The sequence below is a fragment of the Condylura cristata genome, unplaced genomic scaffold (genome assembly GCF_000260355.1).
Source record: "Condylura cristata isolate star-nosed mole 26May11 unplaced genomic scaffold, ConCri1.0 scaffold00025, whole genome shotgun sequence".
NCBI classification, from domain to species: Eukaryota; Metazoa; Chordata; class Mammalia; order Eulipotyphla; family Talpidae; genus Condylura; species Condylura cristata.
In genome coordinates, this window is record NW_004567126.1 from 17604041 (window position 1) to 17624267 (window position 20227).

Sequence of the window (20227 nt, forward strand, 5' to 3'; positions counted from 1 at the left end):
CACATAACTAACTGACCTAAGTATATATATAAGGAGATATATATAAGGGTATATATATAAGGAGATATATATATATATATCCATATAGTAAACAAATTGAAATTTAAACCAAACAATATACTAAGATAACCAAAGCAATTCATGTTGACCTAGTTGCATATTCAAATATTAAAGCTTGCATCTGCCTTCAAATGTATCAGGTATTTCAGAATACATTTCTTTCTCTTGAGCCTGTATCCTTACTCCCATTCTTATTTAACATCTTTTTTAAACATATTTATTTATTTATGCTTACAGAATTGGGGTACAGGCCAGAGGTGTGGTGAGATTCACCAGAGAGTGGGGAGCAGAACAGGCAGATTGACTGAGTACACTGCTGAGGGGAGTAGTGGGTAGTCAGGAGAGGTCTGCCACGCCATGTGGGTCAGCTCCCTGGCCAGCCGGGGGTCAAACTCCAGCTGCAGTGGCTTTGGAGAGCTTCATAATGCGGTGCTTTAACCCATTGTGCCACCAGGGACAGCCCGCTTACTTAACATCTTAATTGAATTATTCACAGTGACTAAGATGAGTTCAAGGATGGGAGAGTCTATGAAAGAGTCAACAAACTGAAGTTGCATTGTAATTTTTTGGCTGATCTAGACCTTGCAGATACTAGATAACCTGTCTTCTCCCTTATGTGAGCAGTATTTTTATTCTTCACAGGCACTCTTGAAATTTTAAGAAGGAACAATAACAATGACAGCCTCGTCCTTTTTCATATGAAAACCTTTGATAGGCTCTATTAGATTATAAACTTATTTCCTGCCATAAATACCAATTTAAGTTCACTTGAATACTGATGCCTCTTTGATGAAAGTCTGAATTGGAATGGAGAGGTTGCTCCCCTTTCATTGCCTATGAACAAAGTTCGAAAACTCTAGAATGTCTTAGGTTAAAAACCAAAGGATCAGTTTTCCTGCATTATGATCGCTCATTTATTCTTATCAAAAGCACCCATCACAAATGTCGCTGTGACATTTTAGAGGAGCAGGGAGGACAGGGGATATATGTATCTACTCAATTTCACAACACTGGAAACAATATGAGGACAGATTCCAATTTGGATTTAGAACCATCAACCACATCAGTTATTTTATTACAGAGGATATCAATTTAGTAAATGGATATGCAGGAAGATCTCATTTTAGTGTTTGAAGACTGTGGAGAGGGTAGAGGAGAACTTCAGCAGGAAGGATTAGTGTGGCTGTATTGCTGTCAAGTGCATGAATTTTTTTTTTAAGATTTATTTATTTATGCATATAGAACTGGGGCACAGGCCAGAGGTGCAGGGGATGAGGATTCACCAGAGACAGAGTGGGGAGCAGAACAGGCAGACTGACAAAGTACACTGCTGAAGTTGGAATAGAGGGCAAGACAGGAGAGGTCTGCTGTGCCATGTGGGCCACCTCCCTGGCTGGGCATCGAACTGTGCTTTAACCCACTGCACCACCAAGGGCCCACGTGCATGAATCTTGGAAAATACATGGTTTTGAATTCTGCCTCTGTTGTCATTATCAAGTTACCTACTCTGTGCTTCAGTTTCCTCCTAGTAAGAATAATAGCAGTGCCAACCTCTTAGGGTTGTTGTTAATATCCTATGGATCTAATATTAGAGTGGGTTGATAAGTGCTTGTTCTCAGTATTTAGAAGAAAACATGGAAATAGAAAATTGCAGACTTGAACCCCTGGCTCTTTTCCTTTCCCTGGGATGTTTGTACCGTGTTTCTTAAAATGGAAGGCAAGTAAGTTGTTCAGGTACCAACGTACATTGAAGAAAAGCCTAAGACAAAGATTTTTAAGTGGTATTAGCAATTCCTACTTCACCTGTTTAAAGAGAATGTATTTCCTTTATTCTAGTTTGTTATTTCTTAGGCTTAATTATTACGTAAGTCACTGTTTCAGTGTTTTCAAATAAAGCTGTAAAATGCCAGGCTCCATAGTATAATGTTAAACTGTGTAAAAAAAAAAGAAACATAAAAACACAAAGCTGTATTTAGATGATAAGGTGGGAAGCTATAATATGTTCACATATTATATTAATATATGTAGACATATGTGTGTGTATCTAGTAAAATATATATTTTAAGAAAGCTAAACATTTCTAGTGTTACCAACTTTTTGAAAGAATATCAAGTTCATTGTAATTTAAGAGGTATATTAGGAACTGTATTAACAGAGTTCCTAATCATAGTTACATTAAAATTTTAAAAGCAGATGAAATGACTCAAGTTAAAATCTACAATGACCAACATATGTTTAAGTAATCTGGCTTTACTTGAAACCTTAAGTTTGAAGTCAAACTGATAGACATTATTTAATAACGTTAAATATTCAATAGTGACCTCTCAATTCCAATTCTGCAATGTAAGTGGCTCCTTTTCCAGAGAGGAGCTGGAGAGAGAAATGTGACTTCAAAGGCTAATTTTCACATTTTATGTGCATTCTAGTAACTAGTGAAAGTTGCAGCATTTTAAGCCCAATAGGTACTGATGGGTTGAAATATGTTGGCCTTTCCAGTACTTAAGCTCACAATAAATATTAATTAATGTTTAGCACAGACAATAAAATGACAGTTCCTTGAGATCTGAATGATGTAGCAGTAACCTTCAACAGGTCAATGTTCATGTACTTCTGAAGCTCTGAGAGAAGTTAGTAGACTCTTTTAAATATATAAATAAAGTACAGTCCTTGGCTCTTCATTGTTGGCACTAAGCTAATTCAAAACAGTTTACCAAGAAATAACCGTTAAGCAGATAGTTCTAATTACTTAGTAACAAGTGACCAAATCTCTAATTCTTAAAGAAAATTATTTTTCAAGGAAAAAAGTTTCCCTTGAATTTGAATTGGCAAAAATCTAATTAACCAAAATGAGATTTTCATTCTTACTCAAAAAAGAGGATGCCAAATATCTCAAACAGAGGTTTTCGTCCTCAAAGGGATACAAAGGAAATGTCAAGAGCATGTGAGAAATATAAAACTTTGCTAACACAGAAGCAATAACACATTTCCTGTGAGTCTATTTTGCAGCTTTTATTTCTATGTTGGGCAAAATTCCATCTACGTTTGGTTGAATGCTTACCAGCTAAAGCAATTCTCCAGAGGATTCAACCCCAGCACTGATGTAGCATTTTAGCTAAAAATATTTTAAAAATAAACATGTTTCTTGACCCACATCTCCAGAAAAAAAAAAAATCAGAACACAAAGAGAAAGTGGACTTGAATTTTTAATTTTTTTAAAGATTATCTATATATTAATAAAAAGTGCAAAGAATAGACCTCCATGTTTAAATTATATTCTAAAATAAAATATATATTTCCATTAACTGCAGGAGACAACTGGCAAGTGAAGAGCCTGAGAGAGTCCAGTCCCTCTCCACCACCACTACAGTGGACATATATTTGAAGGAAGCACCTATGGAAAACAGAGTGTTCACAACACATCTGGTAATACAGATAGCTTTGGGGGTTCTTGAAAGCGGTTTGTTTGCATTTTCAATCTATGATGGAATGAAGAGAAAAATCAAATTCATAAACATTCTTCAGAACAATCTAGCATTCCCCCATCACTGTCATATGCATTCTGGGGCTGGCACCTCCCGCAGGAAGCCAGGCGCAGCGCCCATTAGCCAGCGCCGTCTCCAGCTGGCTCAAACAGACCGGTAGCTCGTGTAGCAAGTGTCTGCTCATAACACTGCTGATTTAGCAACACATCAGAAACAGGTTAGAAGTGAACTGTCTTTTAGTAAACGAGTCTTAAAACATAGCATACTAGTAACATTCAGCTCGTACACACAGCACATGTTTGGGGTGCATTTTCACCAAAAGGCTTAAAGAAACAATGGATTAGAGACCATCTCTGCTCTTTTATCTATGACAATGATGGCAACAGGTTGTAGAAGCAACAGAAACTTTCAACAATGAAAAAAGACATGACTGAACTTTTTCCCTTTAAAAGTTTGGGATATTTCAGTAATTCACGTTCAAAAACTAATTTCTCTTGTGATTTCAGCATGTTTGTGCCCACATGTAGAACCCCAGGATTTTTTTTACTACCCCTTTCCTTTGTCTTAACTTAAATGAACTTGTTTGAGAAAAGAGATGCTCTGTACACTGTGCCTGCTGCGACCTATCTTTAACACTGGTGAAGACAGCACTTGGGTCCCTAAATGTCACTGGTTCTGGAGCAAGTCAGTAATTAACATACAGATAAGCTGCAGCAATCAATTATGCGTGATTTATAGAGTCAAAAGTCCATGGTCTCTTCACTCCTTCTTTCTGGCCCGCCATGAAAATAATTTTAGTTGCAAGTGTCTACACAGCACCAATTTTTTATTTTTTCAAAAGCAATATCTTTACTCAGCTACCCAAGTGCGTCTACTGGGGGACACATTCAACTAGTATTTCTTACTTGTTTCTGTTCTGTGACTCTAAAAGACGAGTAATTGTATTAGATTTTGGCTTCATCAAAAATTATTCAGCAATTATTAAAACTATCACTTGCAATTTCTAAAAATACCCACGTCCACTGAATTAAATGAGAAGTTCCCCTGACATGCAACTGTATGTAGAAGCATTATGCCTGCAGTTGATGGACACTGTTCTAACAGAAGGTTCAGGTCCCTAAGAGTAAAAAAGCATTTCATAAAACTTTGTCATATATAAAATATCTTATTAATTGTGACCATTTCACTTATGATTAAAGTGTGACATAAGTGTTCACTCTGCCTTCAGCTCTAAGACAGTTAGGGGTCATAAAATCTCAAAATAGTGCAGCGCATCTATCCCAGTCTGACAAGGAATGGGCTCGATGACACTGTTTCTCTCTCAAACTCATCTATATCATCTGCACCCATCTACAAGCACCCCATTTTCATCTTCATCATACTGTTGCCATACATTCCTCCCCCCCCACCCCAGCCCCTTCCAAAAACCTGCCAGGAGAATGTGACTGCAAAATAATTGCTCTTGGCTGTAACCAGCCTGGGCCTCCATTGCTCACTTTCGATCCTGAGAGATACCTGTGCAGCAGAGGAGACGAGGCCTCATTCACCTTTCTCAAACCCTTTGGTTTCCACCTTTAAATGTTACAGTGAATGTAGATTTGACTCGGCACGCCCGAGTCAAAGGCTTTACAGATACTGAACCTGAAGTGCATTAAGAGAATAAACATCTGCTTGTTAGAGCTTAGGAAATTTTAAAAAGTAGCAATAATAAACACAACTCCCCACACATGAAGAATTTACAAGAATCATCTAAAAATTTCGTAAGAAATTAAAGACTTTGTAGGAGGGGGAGGATCATGGAATGAAGGTGAAAAGATCAAACACAATCGGATGGTTACATTCTTCAAAAAATACTTCATGTGCACACCTCTGCCCTCCATAAGCTAAGCCATCTCAGGTCTCCCACCTGCCAACATGGTGGTCCAAGACAGACAGACAGGCAGACAGACAGACAGACAGACAGACACACACACACACACGCACATATATATTTATATAAAGGACTACATCTGATTGACAAAGGAATAGAAGAACAAACAAAACTATTTAAGGTAGAGGACTAGCTTTTAAAAGGAAAGTGCTTTACATCTGCTTCTGCAAAAAAATAGAACCTGTAGGCATTTCTGAAGTTTTGGCTTTTACACTTTACTCAAAGATTAGGCAAAGCTGTTCTTCTGTAGGGGCAACTAAACTGAAATGTAGAACAAAAAGAATGACTCAATTACCACATCACAAAATCCAAGGGAAGAACTGGGATTCAAAGTTTCCTTTGATTACAACTACCCACTTTCAATGCAAAGGGCAAGATCGAGGGCTGCAAGTGGTAACAGAGGCGAGAAGCCACAGCTCCCCCTCCCGCAGCCCTGGCCACCCCCACATACTGCAGCTGGTTTATTAGCTAATTCTCAATGATCCTGGTACAAATATGCATTAATCTACTGGATTCTGCATAAGGTCAGGGCTCTAATCCCAATAGGCTAAAGTATGAAAAAGATAGGTTAATAAGAGGAAATACACTCAGTAAGCCAAAGTAAAAGAACTGTGGAATTGGACATATTTCATGTTATGGAAGTGACGGTAGATGTAATAATGTGTGAGGTGAGGAACATTATATTTGAGTTAGCTACTTTCAAAGAGATCAGTCTCTGTCCCTAGATGGTTTCAACTCTTCATCTATTCTTCTTCGAGATCCTTACAGAACTTAGATTCTGAGTACCTGAGATTAGAATCAGGTTGAAACATGCTCAAAACACTTTAAATTATTTCAAAAGGGAAAAAAATGAAGAAACAAAACCCACTCAGGTTGAATAATAAGAAGTCAATTATGGACAGAATAAAATATTAGGTAAACATGTGCTGACACATGAAAATTTGAATGAAATAAAAAAGAAAGGAAGGTGAGAAGAAAGAAGAAAGTGGGCCAGAGGGGCTCCCCTTCGGAAAGGTTCCTCATTTCCTGATGTAATGCTATCAGATGCCCTCCTCAGGGGGACATGCCGCGCCAGACAAGTTCACCTAAGTGGAAATGATCACCAAGCGACAGCCAAATTGTGGGACAGTAAGAAGTCAGTGATTCCCCTGTTAATATTTCAAGAGGAAGGGCATAGGAACTGGAGATGTGGCCAAAGAAGTCTGTGGTAGAAAATACCAAAAACAGCCCCCCATTCATCCTAGGGGCAAAATATACAAACCCACCCTCCTCCCCAAGCTAAAGAAAACAGAACCAAACAAAACACAACAAAAACAACCTTCTCCCTCTCCTAAAGAAAACCACATTGGAAATAAGTGCCCTGCAAGAAGTCCTCGTGAGTGTGTTTTTACAAGGCTGGTAGAGGTTATTTTGTTTTGGATTCCACAAAAATTTTATCACCATCCCTAATGCCAAAGGAGTGTAATGCCCGAGAGCTGTACTTCATTTCCTCTGGGCCAAAGGGCGCTTCATGGTCAAAATAGTAGAGAAGCATGTTGCTTGTAGGTAACTGCACTAGAGTTTTTAATTGTTTCTTTAGCTCTGCGACTGTTTGGTCCAGACGAATGCTCATTTCCTCCACCTGATCGTTAAAATGGACTTCTACTTTTGCACTGCTCTGGGGCCTTAGGTCCACTTCTGCCAAAGGCTCCAGCTTCCCATATTTTGTGATCAGTTCATGATACCTACAAAGGAAAACAAACAGTATCAGCTTAAGTCATTAGCACATGAACTGTGGACTTCTTCAGAACTACAGGTAAACTACATTGCTACTCTCAACAACTTTCTAGTATCCTAGTTTTTGTACCTGTCTAATGACTATTATACAATCTGTGATCTGATACAGTCACTCTGTTATGGCTGTGAGTGGATGTGTTGAGGTCATAGGAAAACTGTGTCCTCTGGAAAGAGGGAGGATTTCTTCTAAAGATGGTCCCCTTGTCGGCTGTGAATTATTATGTTAAGAATAGGCTCAGGGAGAGATGTGTAACCAGAAAAGTATACACTACAAAGAAAACAGAAGTCTAATCACTCTGCATAGTTGTTCTCTTGGACAGATCTAAGCACAAGTCCCTAGGTAACGGATAGGAAGACAGAAGTAGGCCAGTAGTTTCTGAGCCCTGGAGAAGTTGTAACTTACAGAAACATCTAGTTGTATGTCAGCTGTTAACCCAACTCATTCAGTGATACCTGGTTTAAACATTCCAGTCTCATTTTATAGGCTACAATACAAAGAACCTATGGAAGAATCAAGAATACATTCTAGTAAGAAATAGGTAAATGAAGGATGTTGCTTGCTGGCAAATATCTTGGTCAAGACAGGAATAAAGAATGAAAGATACCAAGAGGAGAATGAATTATGAAGTAAGACCAGAGCCTAGACAATCAAATTTCCCATCACCGCGTGGAGAATGCTTGTCTTTACTGGTAGCCTTGGAGGGTCTAGGTCTGACTTTACTGAAGAAGTCAATCAGCTTCCTTCACACCAGAGGGAGGAAAAAATGCTTAAAAGACCTGATAAAAGTTTTATTATGACCAAGACACACTAAGGTTAGTTCAGGATTAGGATACAATGATCACATAATATAATAGAGCTTTAACTCAGTTAAATCAGTGTTACAACGAGGTTGGGAAGGAACATTAAGGACATAGTAAGATGTCTGTGGTTGGGGATGGGGTAATCACTTCCATCAGGGGAGTGACACGGTACAGTAAAATAGCACCGGTCTTGAAGTTAGAAGAACTGATTTCAGAGTCTTGTCTCTGCCTTATAATTCGTTGTATAGCTTAGAAACTCACTCAATCCTTTAGGATCTCAGTTTCCTCCCTAATAAAACTGGCATAATAGTTCTGCCCTGCCTACCTTATGAGAGTCAAAGAATTATATAAAATAACAGATGAGTAAGGGCTTTGTAAACTCTAAGTTCAGATAGAACTAAAAAATATTAATGTTACATTCCTACATTCTGAGCATACATTATTAAAACATACAGATTTCTCAGAAAATATGAGATGGGGAGGAAAAATACTGGGGGAGACACATGGAACAGAAGGACATATCAAGAAGTAGCTGCTCTTGTTTCTTGGCCTTGGACTTGTGCCAGGGGTTGGGGGACACAGAAGGGGACACTGAACAGACAGGAGTGAGAGACCTGTGGGGAGAATGAAAATGGCAACCTTTACCTTGACCTTTATTTCTCTCTTTTCCTCTCAAATTTGCCTGATCCCTTTTGCCCCTTTTCCATGGGCCCTCACCAGAAGGTGCCTTAGACTGTGGCAAGCTTTTGGGCCTCAGCTTCGGGCCAAACCTGTTTGGTTGGGCATTTGCCCACAAGGATGGGCAACTTTGGGTATTTAATTTGGAAACTATATCCTTTCTCTTCTCTCTACTACACACTAGCTGTCTCTATTACACCCTAGCTGTATTAAAGTTCTTTTCTCTTACATGTCTTACATTCTATACTGTTTTGTCTTTATGTGGCAGATGGCAGAAACTATTAAGAGTGGGCAGACTTGGGGTGCTGGGCTATTCCTCACTCTACCCTGTAAATTATGACAAAACCGATTACGGAATCTTCTCCCAGAACTTGAGTCAAAATAGGGTTTTTGGAAACAAGTAAAAAAAAAAATCACCATCAGCAACTAACATAAAAGAGGGGATAATCTTATTGTCTTGTTTAAAAGGAAGTGAAAGCTTTATACTACATGATTCAGCTAAGCAAGAAATCTAACCTGATCCCCAGAAGCCATTATGGAAAAGGAGAGAAAGGATAAAATCCTGAGCACACTGGCTAGTGCTTCCCAGTTTAAAGAAAATTGGGCTAAAGGTGTAAGAAGACAGACAGAGGAAGACTGAGGAACCAGCATAGAGATAAGAAGCCCCTCCATCCCACTTCCAGAATGTCACTCTCAGCAAAGGGAAACAAAACAGATCAAAAGTCAAACCAAACAAAACCAAAACTATAGGACTTGAAAATTTCCAAGACTCCACACTGAAAAGGTGAATGATTCAAAGTCTAAATGTGTCTTTCTCCAGCCCATCTCCTACCATATGCCTTAAGATAAGTGAAACCTGGTTATGATAATTGAACAAATCTCAGAAAAGAGAGCAGGATCCAAGGGGTCAGTTAAATGCTGAACCCAACTCGAGAGAGGTTTCCCCTTCAGATTACAGAAAAGCAGGCAGAATTATATTGATAATACCCAGCTCTCAAGCTCCACCTAGAAGTCAGCGAGAAGAGTTTATCCATACTGTGTTTCAGTGAAGAGATGGTCTGGAGAAAGGGGCCCTCTTTTATTTTTCATTAAATAATATAATAGTTTATTTTTACATCATTTTGTGCCTTTTCCCATCTCAGTTGTAATCCCTGTGGGCTTCCCATCATCAAATCACCTGTATGCCATCACCATAGTCCAGCGCACTTCCCCAAAAGGGGTCCTCTTTTAAAAACCTAAGCTCTACACAAAATGGAAACTAAGCACATACCACGGCAAAAGGAGTACAAGAAAGGAACACGTGGAAAAGTGAGGGGTGGGAGGGGGTGGGGGGAATGCAATCTGAAAGAAAACATAACAAAAAGCAAAGACAATGCCCCATAAATACTTTGAGGTCTAAAAATTAGTAAGCACGAGAATATGGTAAGACAAAAGCTCAAAGACAAATGATAAACAGCACAATGAGTTGAAAAGGGAATCCATAGAGATGATAAAACAAATTGAGGTGCAAAACACCACCATTACCAACCAATCACATAAATCAGAAAGCATGACCCAAGAATATAATACCCCATCAAGTTTTGTTATAAATAAATGTAACAAACAAATATTCTGAAACAAGAACCCAAGGACTGGGATACCCAAGAGACCTTTAGAGAAATAAAAGAAAAACACTATTCAACAATGAGATTAAATAACTAGCATTAAGTCCTGAGATTATTTAAAAATTAAAAATATGGTGATGGCACATGGGTGATTTGGTGATGGAAACCCAAGGGGATTGCAACTGAGATGGAAAAATGCACCAAATGATGTAAAAATTAACTATTATAAATTTTTTTTAAAAAATTAAAAATAAAACTTAAAAAATAATAGTGTAATCTTAGGCTTATTTATTTTTGGGACTACAGACAATTGAATTAATATCAACAATGAACAAATTTATATACAAAATTGTAACTCATGTTGCAAAAGACTAGTCTTTTTGCTACAAATCATCACATTTTCTACAAATTAAATGACTTAAAATTGGGACACCCTACAGTCCTGTGGTTTTCTCAAAATCAACACATCCAGAAAAAATTAAATGTTACTTGCCAACCACCTTCTCTCCCAGTCTTGCTGGTGTCAGTAACCAACATAAATTATCTAGTTGCCCTAGCCAGAAAGTGGACACTCATCCTGATTCCTTCTGTTTCTCCCCTCCAGTTCTTCCATTCAATGAATTTATCTGCATCTGTCTTGTCTATTTCCTTTACAAATTCAAGCCAGTGTCATTAATAGCCTGGATTGCTGTAGTTTTCTTTAGATGCATAAACTGGGTCAGCTGTTTACGTATCTGTTCTAGCCTTCTCCAGGAATGCCTTCCTGGGTACAAGCACTGGAAAGCTAAAAACTACATTTCCCATAGTCCTTTGCAGATGAGGTTTGGTATCTTATCAGTGAATTCATTGGCTCTGAAGAGATAATGTACCTAGCAGAATAATTTTGGTAGAGGCTTCTTAATTACTAGACTGCAGTTCAAGCAGCTAGTTCCAAAAGTCAAATCCCTGGCCTGCTGATACAAATCACCACTAAGGTGATGTGATCCAGCACCAGGGACAGCAGCTTCCTCAGTCTCCACTTTTCTAATTCTAGTGAAGGTAGCAGTCCCTTGTTGGGCTAGTTCGGTGATCCTGTTAAGAGGGAAATCAAAGGCAGTCCTTCCAAAGATTTTATCAGTAACTTTTCCCCTTTATTAAATTCCTTTCTTCTTAAAGTAGCTAGTGTAGTTTGTCACCTGTAACTGAATCTCAAGTAATACCCCTTCAAGTGGTTTCCCATGACTTCAGGGTGATCCCAAGTTGACTCTTGTTTACGTGACAGGCAAAGTGATTCTTATAACACACACACTTGATCACAACACTCTACTTAAAATCACACAAACTCATTAGAATAAAGTCTTAAGTCTTTAACAAGAATTTTGATCTTCAACCCCTGGTATTATTCTTAAAATTACATTATGTTATAATATACAACTGACCTTAAGATAATATTAATTAGATTGGACAAATCTGATCATATAAATTCTTAAAAGCAGAGTTTTTCTAGCCAGTGGTCAAAGAGGTTCCAAGTATGAGAAGGGCTTGACATATCACTGCTCAACTGAATCACCAGCTGGAGGGCCCACAAGGAAAGTATAAGAAGGAATCGAACTCTGAATGCACATGCAAGGTGATTATTTTTCAGAATCTCCAATAAGGAACTGTCCTGCTGATCCAGTCATTTTGGTCTCGTGAGCCCTAAGCAAAGTGCCCAGCTGAGCCATGCAGTGCTCAGACATCTGACCCTGTGATATAACAAGAAGGTGTTTTAAGCAATTTTATGGTAATTTGTTATAGCAGCAATGAAAAAAAAAATACAGTGACTATAAAAGGCCCTTTATGATCTTGTTCCTTCAGAACTTTTTAGTATTATCTTGTTTTATCAATATTACCACTTTCTACATCTGCCTTTTCATTTGTTTACATATCTTAAAATTAATGTTTACTTATTAACTTACAGGTAAAGCCAGCAGGCTTTATATGAATAAAAATTTGGATATGGGCTATAATATATATTCACTCTTTATTCTATAAAAAAAGGAGAAAAAATCTCTGGTGAAGCCTCTCGCCGCCCCTGAGCCTGTGGCCTGTACCCCCAGTTCTGTATGCACAAATAAATCTTTAAAAAAAAAAAAAAAGGAGAAAGAGTATAAAAGTATTAGAGTTGTTACTCATTATGCACACTTTGAATATGTTCCCCTAAAAGTTACGTAAGTGAAAATCATTACTACAATCTACAGGTTCCCCTACTGTCCCAAAGCAGAATGTTCCTATTTAGTAGATTGCTGTTTGGGTCTAAAAATGCTAAAAAATACTCATATAAATTTATGGAAATAGCACCTACCAAGTCATACTACTTTTAGATAGCAAGGAAAATTTATAATCTGTTTATTTGCAGTAATCTTATTTTGGATTACTTTTAAGCTGGGTAAATCAGTAAATACATCATGATTTTACAATGCTTAGTAAACTTTATTTCTTTCTACTTTTCCAGCTTATTTTATTCATAATTCAAAAGTCCATTCAAATTTATACTTGCATGCTCTGTATTATCTGAGGTTTTATTAGCATGGGCTCAAAGTTATAGTCTTAAGAGGTAAATGAGTTTTTTATTTCCAAAATAATAGTCTTAAGAGGTAAATCGTTTCTGACAACTAAGTATTCTTCAAAACGAATGATTTGAGTTTATACCCTGCCAATAAGTACCTCCATTGGATTACGTAAAGTATTTAATATTTTATATCACTTCTGAGCTTAGCAAAATACTATAAGCTTATATAAATGACAAGGGTGTAATGCAATAATCAAATGCTAAAATGTAATATACAGTGTTATTTGTTCTAAACGCCATTTTACAAGGAAACACACGGATAAAGGCCAGTGTGGCCACATGGGCAACTGAGAGTGATCAGTGCAAACCAAATGTCAGCTGCGACCTTGTGAAAAACACTACCCACAGCCAAACTGGTATTGTGTTCTCCCCCCACCCCTTCTTATTAGATAAAAACACCCTCTGAGAGACAACATCCTTTTAACTTCATGGGTATCTGAATCACGAGAAGTTAGAAATCAGGCCTCCAGTAAAGTGGGGTTGAAGGTGGTGCTAACAGAGAATGGGACAGCTAGTAAAGCCATCTGTAGTGCCGTCTCAGTAGCTGTCTTCTCAATACATGAGAGCAAGTCTTTACATGCTATCGCCCACGGCTCATGCCCATGGCCCATTTGCCCAATGTGACAGACACATGAGCAGGTGTTAGTCCCATGACAGTCAAGTGGGGAAAAGAATGCCCCTTTGCCTGTTGCCCTCTTCACACTTGATTCCCAAGACACTTGGGAGCCTTTCCCCATCATGACTGAATCACAGATCTATGACTCCAGCAAGATTTGGCTTGCTACTAAGAAAGAGAGGAGGCTCCTACTATAAATCTTAGTCTACATAGGCCCTCCCTGGTGGTGCAGTGGGTTAAAGCACAGCAGTAAGAAGCTAAAGCCACTTCAGCATGAGTTCAATTCCTGCTAGCCCTGGAGGTGACCACATGGAACAGCAGACCTCTCCTGACCCGCCTGCAGCTCCCTTCAGCAGTGTACTTCATCGATCTGCCTGTTCTGCTCTCCACTGTGTGTGTGGTGAATCCTCTCACCGCCCCTGCACCTCTGGCCTGTACCCAAGTTCTGTATGCACAAATAAATCTTTTTAAAAAAATAAAAATAAATCTTAGTCTACATGTGGGCTCACAATAAAACCTAAGACAGAAAGATAAAGGATTAACTCATTCTCAACTCTGAGTAGCCTTCTAAACTATTTTAACTAAATAATATAAACATTAAATATTTTATGTAATTTTTAGGAAATTGGAATACTAAAGCACACCTAGAATGAAGAGCTTTTGTGTGACAAAGCGCCCACATTTGGACCCCATATTTCCAAATCTGTAAAAGAAGCAGCTCACAATCTCAAGAATACCCTAGAGAAAATGACAGGATTTATATTTCATTTAAGTGCCTATATGACAATGAGATTGTAAGTATCCCTGAGGTGATCTATCTCTTACAGTTGTCCAAAGGCATGCTCAAAGGTGATGGAGGAAATAGTCTTAAACTAACCACTATGCTAATCTCTTGTTCCTCAAATTTAGAGCCACACTGAATCACCTGAAGTCTTATTCTAAATAACGCTATCTTACTCTAAAATAAATCTCTGATACAGATATCGCTCTTTTTAATGAAACTAATGAATGCAACTACTGAAACATGAAAAATCCCTGATGGCTCACTGGTTCAACCAAACCACTCATGTATAAATCGAAGAAAAACATTCATTTAGTTAATTTAGTTTCCTGATGCAATATAAATGATTCTTAAATATATTCCAAACAGTTGACTGCTGTTATTTAATCTTTCTTCCTTAAAGTATGTTTTCTTTTGTTTTGATATGGTACTATATCAGCATATCAAAGAAAATCTCCTTGACATTCTACAAGGCTTTTATACGTTACTGAAATAGTTTCCTCAAGATAACATCTTATTTATTAAAACACATAAACATCACATAACATTTTAGAAGTAGTAAGGACCTTTGAGATCAGTGATTACCTATTTTACAGATATGGTTAACTGAAGCCCAGTTAGTTAGCCTAAAATCTAATAGCTAGAGAATGAAAATTGGGCATTAAAACTCAGGTCTTGTTCTTAGATGATCATTATTTCTTAGTTATGTTCTTAACGGTTTGCTACAGTAATGGACACTGTTCTAGGAGCCCTTTACCTTTTTATATTTCAAATGCTCCCTTTTCTGTCTACTTATGGGTTCTTATTTCCTTTTTTTTAACCATACATTTGTGTAGTACAAAAAATTCACTCCTAGGTTCTCTTGCCTATTCTCTTTCTGATCTTCATAAATCTCATTCTATTTCTTAGCTTTAGCAATAGATACTTTTTGCTTATCTTCCTCAAACTTTTGTATTTCCTGTGCCTCCAAAATTAATTATTCTCACTTTTCACACATAGCAAAGTATCTAGAACTGAACTTAGTATTTTTTTTAAATCACAACTTATGTCACAGAATTTTGTTTCAACTCCCTATTTTTAAAGCCTTGTCAAAATTATCTCTTGCCTGGATAAATAAAATGTGATCTATTTATATGCTAGAATACCATACAGCAGTTAAAAGAATGCTTTCGATCTATATTTATCAGTATCACTAAAGGATTTTGGTCAAATAGCCATGAATTCATACTTCTGCTCTGAATAAAATTTTTTAAAACAAACAAAATATAAAAGGTTTAATTGTAAGAAGACAGCACAAACTCAAAAATAATGAACATCTCCATGGGCCAAAAATGAACACAAATACAAAACACACAAGTGAAATCACAGGACTGCTGGGTTCCAAAGCCAAAGCAGGCAGTAATAGGAGTTTTAGTCCTGTGAGGCAAAGGAGACTAAAAGTACTTACTCCATGAAAAAGCAAGGACCTTGAGTCTGGTTTACTGCTTGAAGTTGGGGGAGGGTTGGAGTTATGTGAGACTGGGTATGAAATAAGGATGCAAAAAAAACTACTACAGATCTACTACCAAGGCAATCTCTCTAGAGCAATGAGTATAGGTACAAGAAGTAAAAAGATAGTTCTACCACCAGAAATTTAATAAAATCACCTACTAACTAAATGATTATAGCTGTACTACCTGGGTAATTATTGTGGCACAGGCTCTAAATAAAATATATTATAATAAATTTATGCCCAGATTGCATAAAGAAATCAGTAACAATAAATTATTTGAAAATGGGCATACCTGAGTAGACATTTCTCCAGAGATGACCAACAAACTTACGAAAAGATGTTTAATATCACTAATCATCAAAGACATACAAATCAAAACACAACAAAACACTGTATCATATCCATTAGGATGGCTTCTATTAACACACACAAATAAGTACTGGTAAAGAGAATTAGAACTCTTGTGTTCTGTCGGTACGATTTTAAAACGATAGACCCTCTATGGAAAACAGTATGGAAATTCTTCAAAAATTAAAACTAGAAATACAATTTGATCCAACTATTTCATTTCTGGGATACAAAAGTACTGAGTAATTGGGTTTTGAAGAGATGTGTGCAAAGTAATGTTAACAGCAGCAATACACAATAGCCAAGAAGTGGAAATAACCTGTCTATTGATTGACAAATGGATAAAGTGTGGTATGTATAAGAACAATGGAGGCTTATTTAAGCTTTTAAAATAAAGGAGATGCTGTCACATGCTACAATGAGAACCTTGAAAACATTATGGTAAGTGAAGTCAGTCAGTCACAAAAAGGTAGATACTGTATGATTCCATTTATATAAGGTATCCAGAGAAATCAAATTCATAGGACAAAAAATGTAGAGTGATGGTTGTGAGGTACTGGAGAAAAGGGATAATGGACAGTTTTTGTTGTTTAATAGTTATAGAATTTAGTTGTAAGACAAAAAGTTCTGGAGATTGCCTACACAACAAAGTAAATACACTTACTACACTAAACTGTACACTTAAAAAAGCTTAAGATGGTAACTTTGCTGTTTATTTTACTACAGTTAAAATTGAAACAGTTTTAAATGATAAAAAAGGGAATTAATAACATTTTTACATAATTCTTTCTTTAAAAAAGGAAGAAGGAACACTTACTACCTCATTTTATGAAACCGGTGTTACCCAGATATCAAAAGCATAAAAAAAATGCCATTTTTAAAAAAGAGAATGCTACTATGTATTAATATCCCTCGTGAACTTAAACACAAAAATCCTTAATAAAATATTAGTAAATTAAATCCAACAATGTATAAAAAGAATTATTGCTTTAACCAAGTGGAATTTATTCTAGGTATGCAAGACTGGTTCACCATTTGAAAATCAAACAGTATAACCTCATGTCAGCAAACTAAAGAAGAAAACTCATACCATATGTTAACTGACAAAGGAAAAAGTATTTGAAAATAATAAAATACCCCTTTACGACAAAAACTTTCAACAAGTGAAAAATAGAGAACTAACTCAAATTGATAGTGAACACCTACAAAAAATCCTATAGTTACCATTTACTGAATGGTAAAAGACTGAATGCTTTTTCCTAAGATCAAAGAAAAGCAAAGACGTCCATTCTTACCACTCTTATGCAACATAGTACTAAAGTTCTAGCTACTGAATTGAGGTTATAAAAAAGAAAGTCACAGACTGAAAAGACAAATAAAATTTTTCATATTTGCAAAAGACATAAAATACTTATGTAAGTATAACAAAAGACTTAAATTACTTGTAATATATTGAAAATTATAAAATGCTGATGGAAGAAATCAGAGAAAAGCTTAAATAAACAGAGACATCCTGTATTCACACTCTGAAAGATCCAATATACTGAAAATGTCAATTTTCCCCAAACTTATCTACAGGTTAAACAAGATTTCTATCAAATTCCAATAGCAATTTTTTTGCAGACAGAGACAAGTTTAGTCTAAAACATATACAGAAAAGCAAAGACCTAGAATATCTAAAATAATCTTAAAAAGCTGGAAGAATGATTCTAGAGAATATTATAGTAATCAAGACAGTATGGTATTGGTATGTTTGTTTATAGATATATAGATGTCTATAAATCTATAGAGAACCCAGAAATATAATCACACAAATGTAATCTACAAATTTTTTAAAAAGTCAAAAAAGCAAAGAAATGGGGGAAAGACAGCTTTTTTAATAAATGATGCTAGAGCAAAAAGACAATTATAGGACAAAAGAAATCAAACTTGATCTAAGTATTTCACCTTGTACAAAATTAACTCAAAATGAATTATGGATTTAAGTGTAAATGTAAAGCTACAAAAATTTTTAGAAGACAAAAAAAAAATCTTCAAGATTTATAAATAGGAAAAAAATTCTTGAAACTAAGAGTATGATTTGTAAAAAGTAGACGTTGATGAATTAAACCTCATCAAAATCTTTAACAGTGACAACACCAAATGTTGGCAAAAATATTTATTGGTGGATATAAAATAGTACACCCTTCCCAAAAATGGTATGGTAGTTTCTTATAAAGCTAAACATATACTTAACTATCATACAACTCACCAATGGCATTCATGGACATTTATCATAGAGGAATAAAAAGAATGCAAAGATGGCTCAATATCTAAAAAAAAAATCATTAAAATTTAGATACACAGAACAAAAAACCATGTTCATGTCAATAAAGAAAATTCTATTTAAAAATGTTCATTCATCACTAAAGAAAGTTTTAGAAAAACATGGCAATTACCTTTAACCTAATGAAGGGCATCTATCAAAAACCTATAAAAAGGTTATCCCTCATATAAAAATACTTCACATTTAAACTTCGGAAATAATCCCTTTAAAGTGAGACACAAGATAGAAATGCTCTTTTACTGTTCAATTATAGCTTAGTAGATACTGTAAGAAATATGAAAATAGGAGTGAAATTATGTTCAGGTCTAAAGTCTACAAAGAAATCACAAAGAAGCTAAACACACTATTCTATATACATCAGCAAGACTTAATGCATACATGGCCAGTGCATATTCAATAACATTCCTATACACTAACAATCAATTGGAAGGCAGTGACAAAAAATTATTTCACTTAAAACAGCAACCAAATATATTAAGCATTTAGAAATAAATTTAATAGTTCAGAAAAGACAAAGGCCTTTGTGAGAGCTTTAGAAACACTGCTGAAAGGCATTAAAGATGCTTTAAATTAAATGGAAAATACCCTATGTTCACAGATAAGAAGACAGAGCATAGGCTCCTGAATTTGTAAAAGAATTCAATATAATCAGAACCCAAATTACAGATGAAGTTTTCTTCTAGACACCGATAAGTCAATCCATCCTAAAATTGATATGAAAAAAAAAGGCCTACAAAATCTAAGAAACACTTAGGTGGGTAAACTCATCCTTATTGGAAATTCAGATTTACAATGAAGTAATTTAGTAACCTAATTCAGCAAATCCATAATGGTACGGGAAGGGGAAGATATACTAATGGAAAAGAACAGGGCCCTGAAACAGATACATACAAAAATAATAATAATAAAAAGAAATGCAATATATAATAACAAAGGTAGCATTACAGAGAAGATACTCTCTGTAATGAATTATTCCCATGGGGTGGGGGGAGTCCTCAGATATCTGATATTATAGACAAAAATGATTCCAGGTAAATCAAAGACATACATGTGAAAACATTTTTTTTAAAATAGAATATTGCAATGAATTTCCAAGCATCTCAACTTCATAAATTAACAACATTCTGTTATAAGTTTCCATTTGTTTTCACATGTGAAAACATTTTCAGGAAAAAAAAAATCGAGGATATAATCTTAAATAACTACTGGAAAGGATAAGATTTCTGAAATAAGATATAGTTAACATTAAAATTTTAAAAGTTCTTTTCAAAAACATACAAAGTGCAAAGACCAGATTGAACTGCAAACAGAAGAAATTGCAATGCATACTGACAAAGAATTAGAAAGTCCTACTAATGTTTCAACGAATACATAAATATAAAAAGTAGCTACCAAGGATACCAAATTTCTTAGAGTGAGAAATAAAAAGGAGCCCAAAAGGTTTTTACTATAATATTTCTCTTCATTAAAAAATAATCTTGAAAAGTAAAATATTAACATTAGTTCTGAACAGTGTGAATGAGTGATTATTTGTCTCAATATTTATCAATATTTTTGCTTAATTCTAAAAAGCAAAAAGGAAAAGAAAACTGGCCTCTGCCTGGACCAAACAGAAGCTCAGATACCAAGCTAATCCCACCTCACAGTGACTTGGGTGGACTGCTTCTTATTCTCTCTTTCCTGCGTAGTGATATTCAAACACACATATGTAACTCCAACAAGATTAGAAAGGTAGCTTATCTT

General features: G+C 35.9%; 1 protein-coding gene across 1 annotated transcript in view; it reads right to left on the reverse strand.

Moving 5' to 3' along the window:
• Positions 1-3244: 3244 nt before the first annotated feature.
• Positions 3245-20227, reverse strand: part of TBCEL (tubulin folding cofactor E-like) — a 57882-nt gene continuing 40899 nt past the window's right edge. The window contains exon 8 of the mRNA XM_004689168.2: positions 3245-7196. Coding sequence (XP_004689225.1) covers positions 6878-7196 — 319 coding nt within the window. The 3' untranslated portion in view covers positions 3245-6877. The remainder of the gene's footprint in view (positions 7197-20227) is intronic.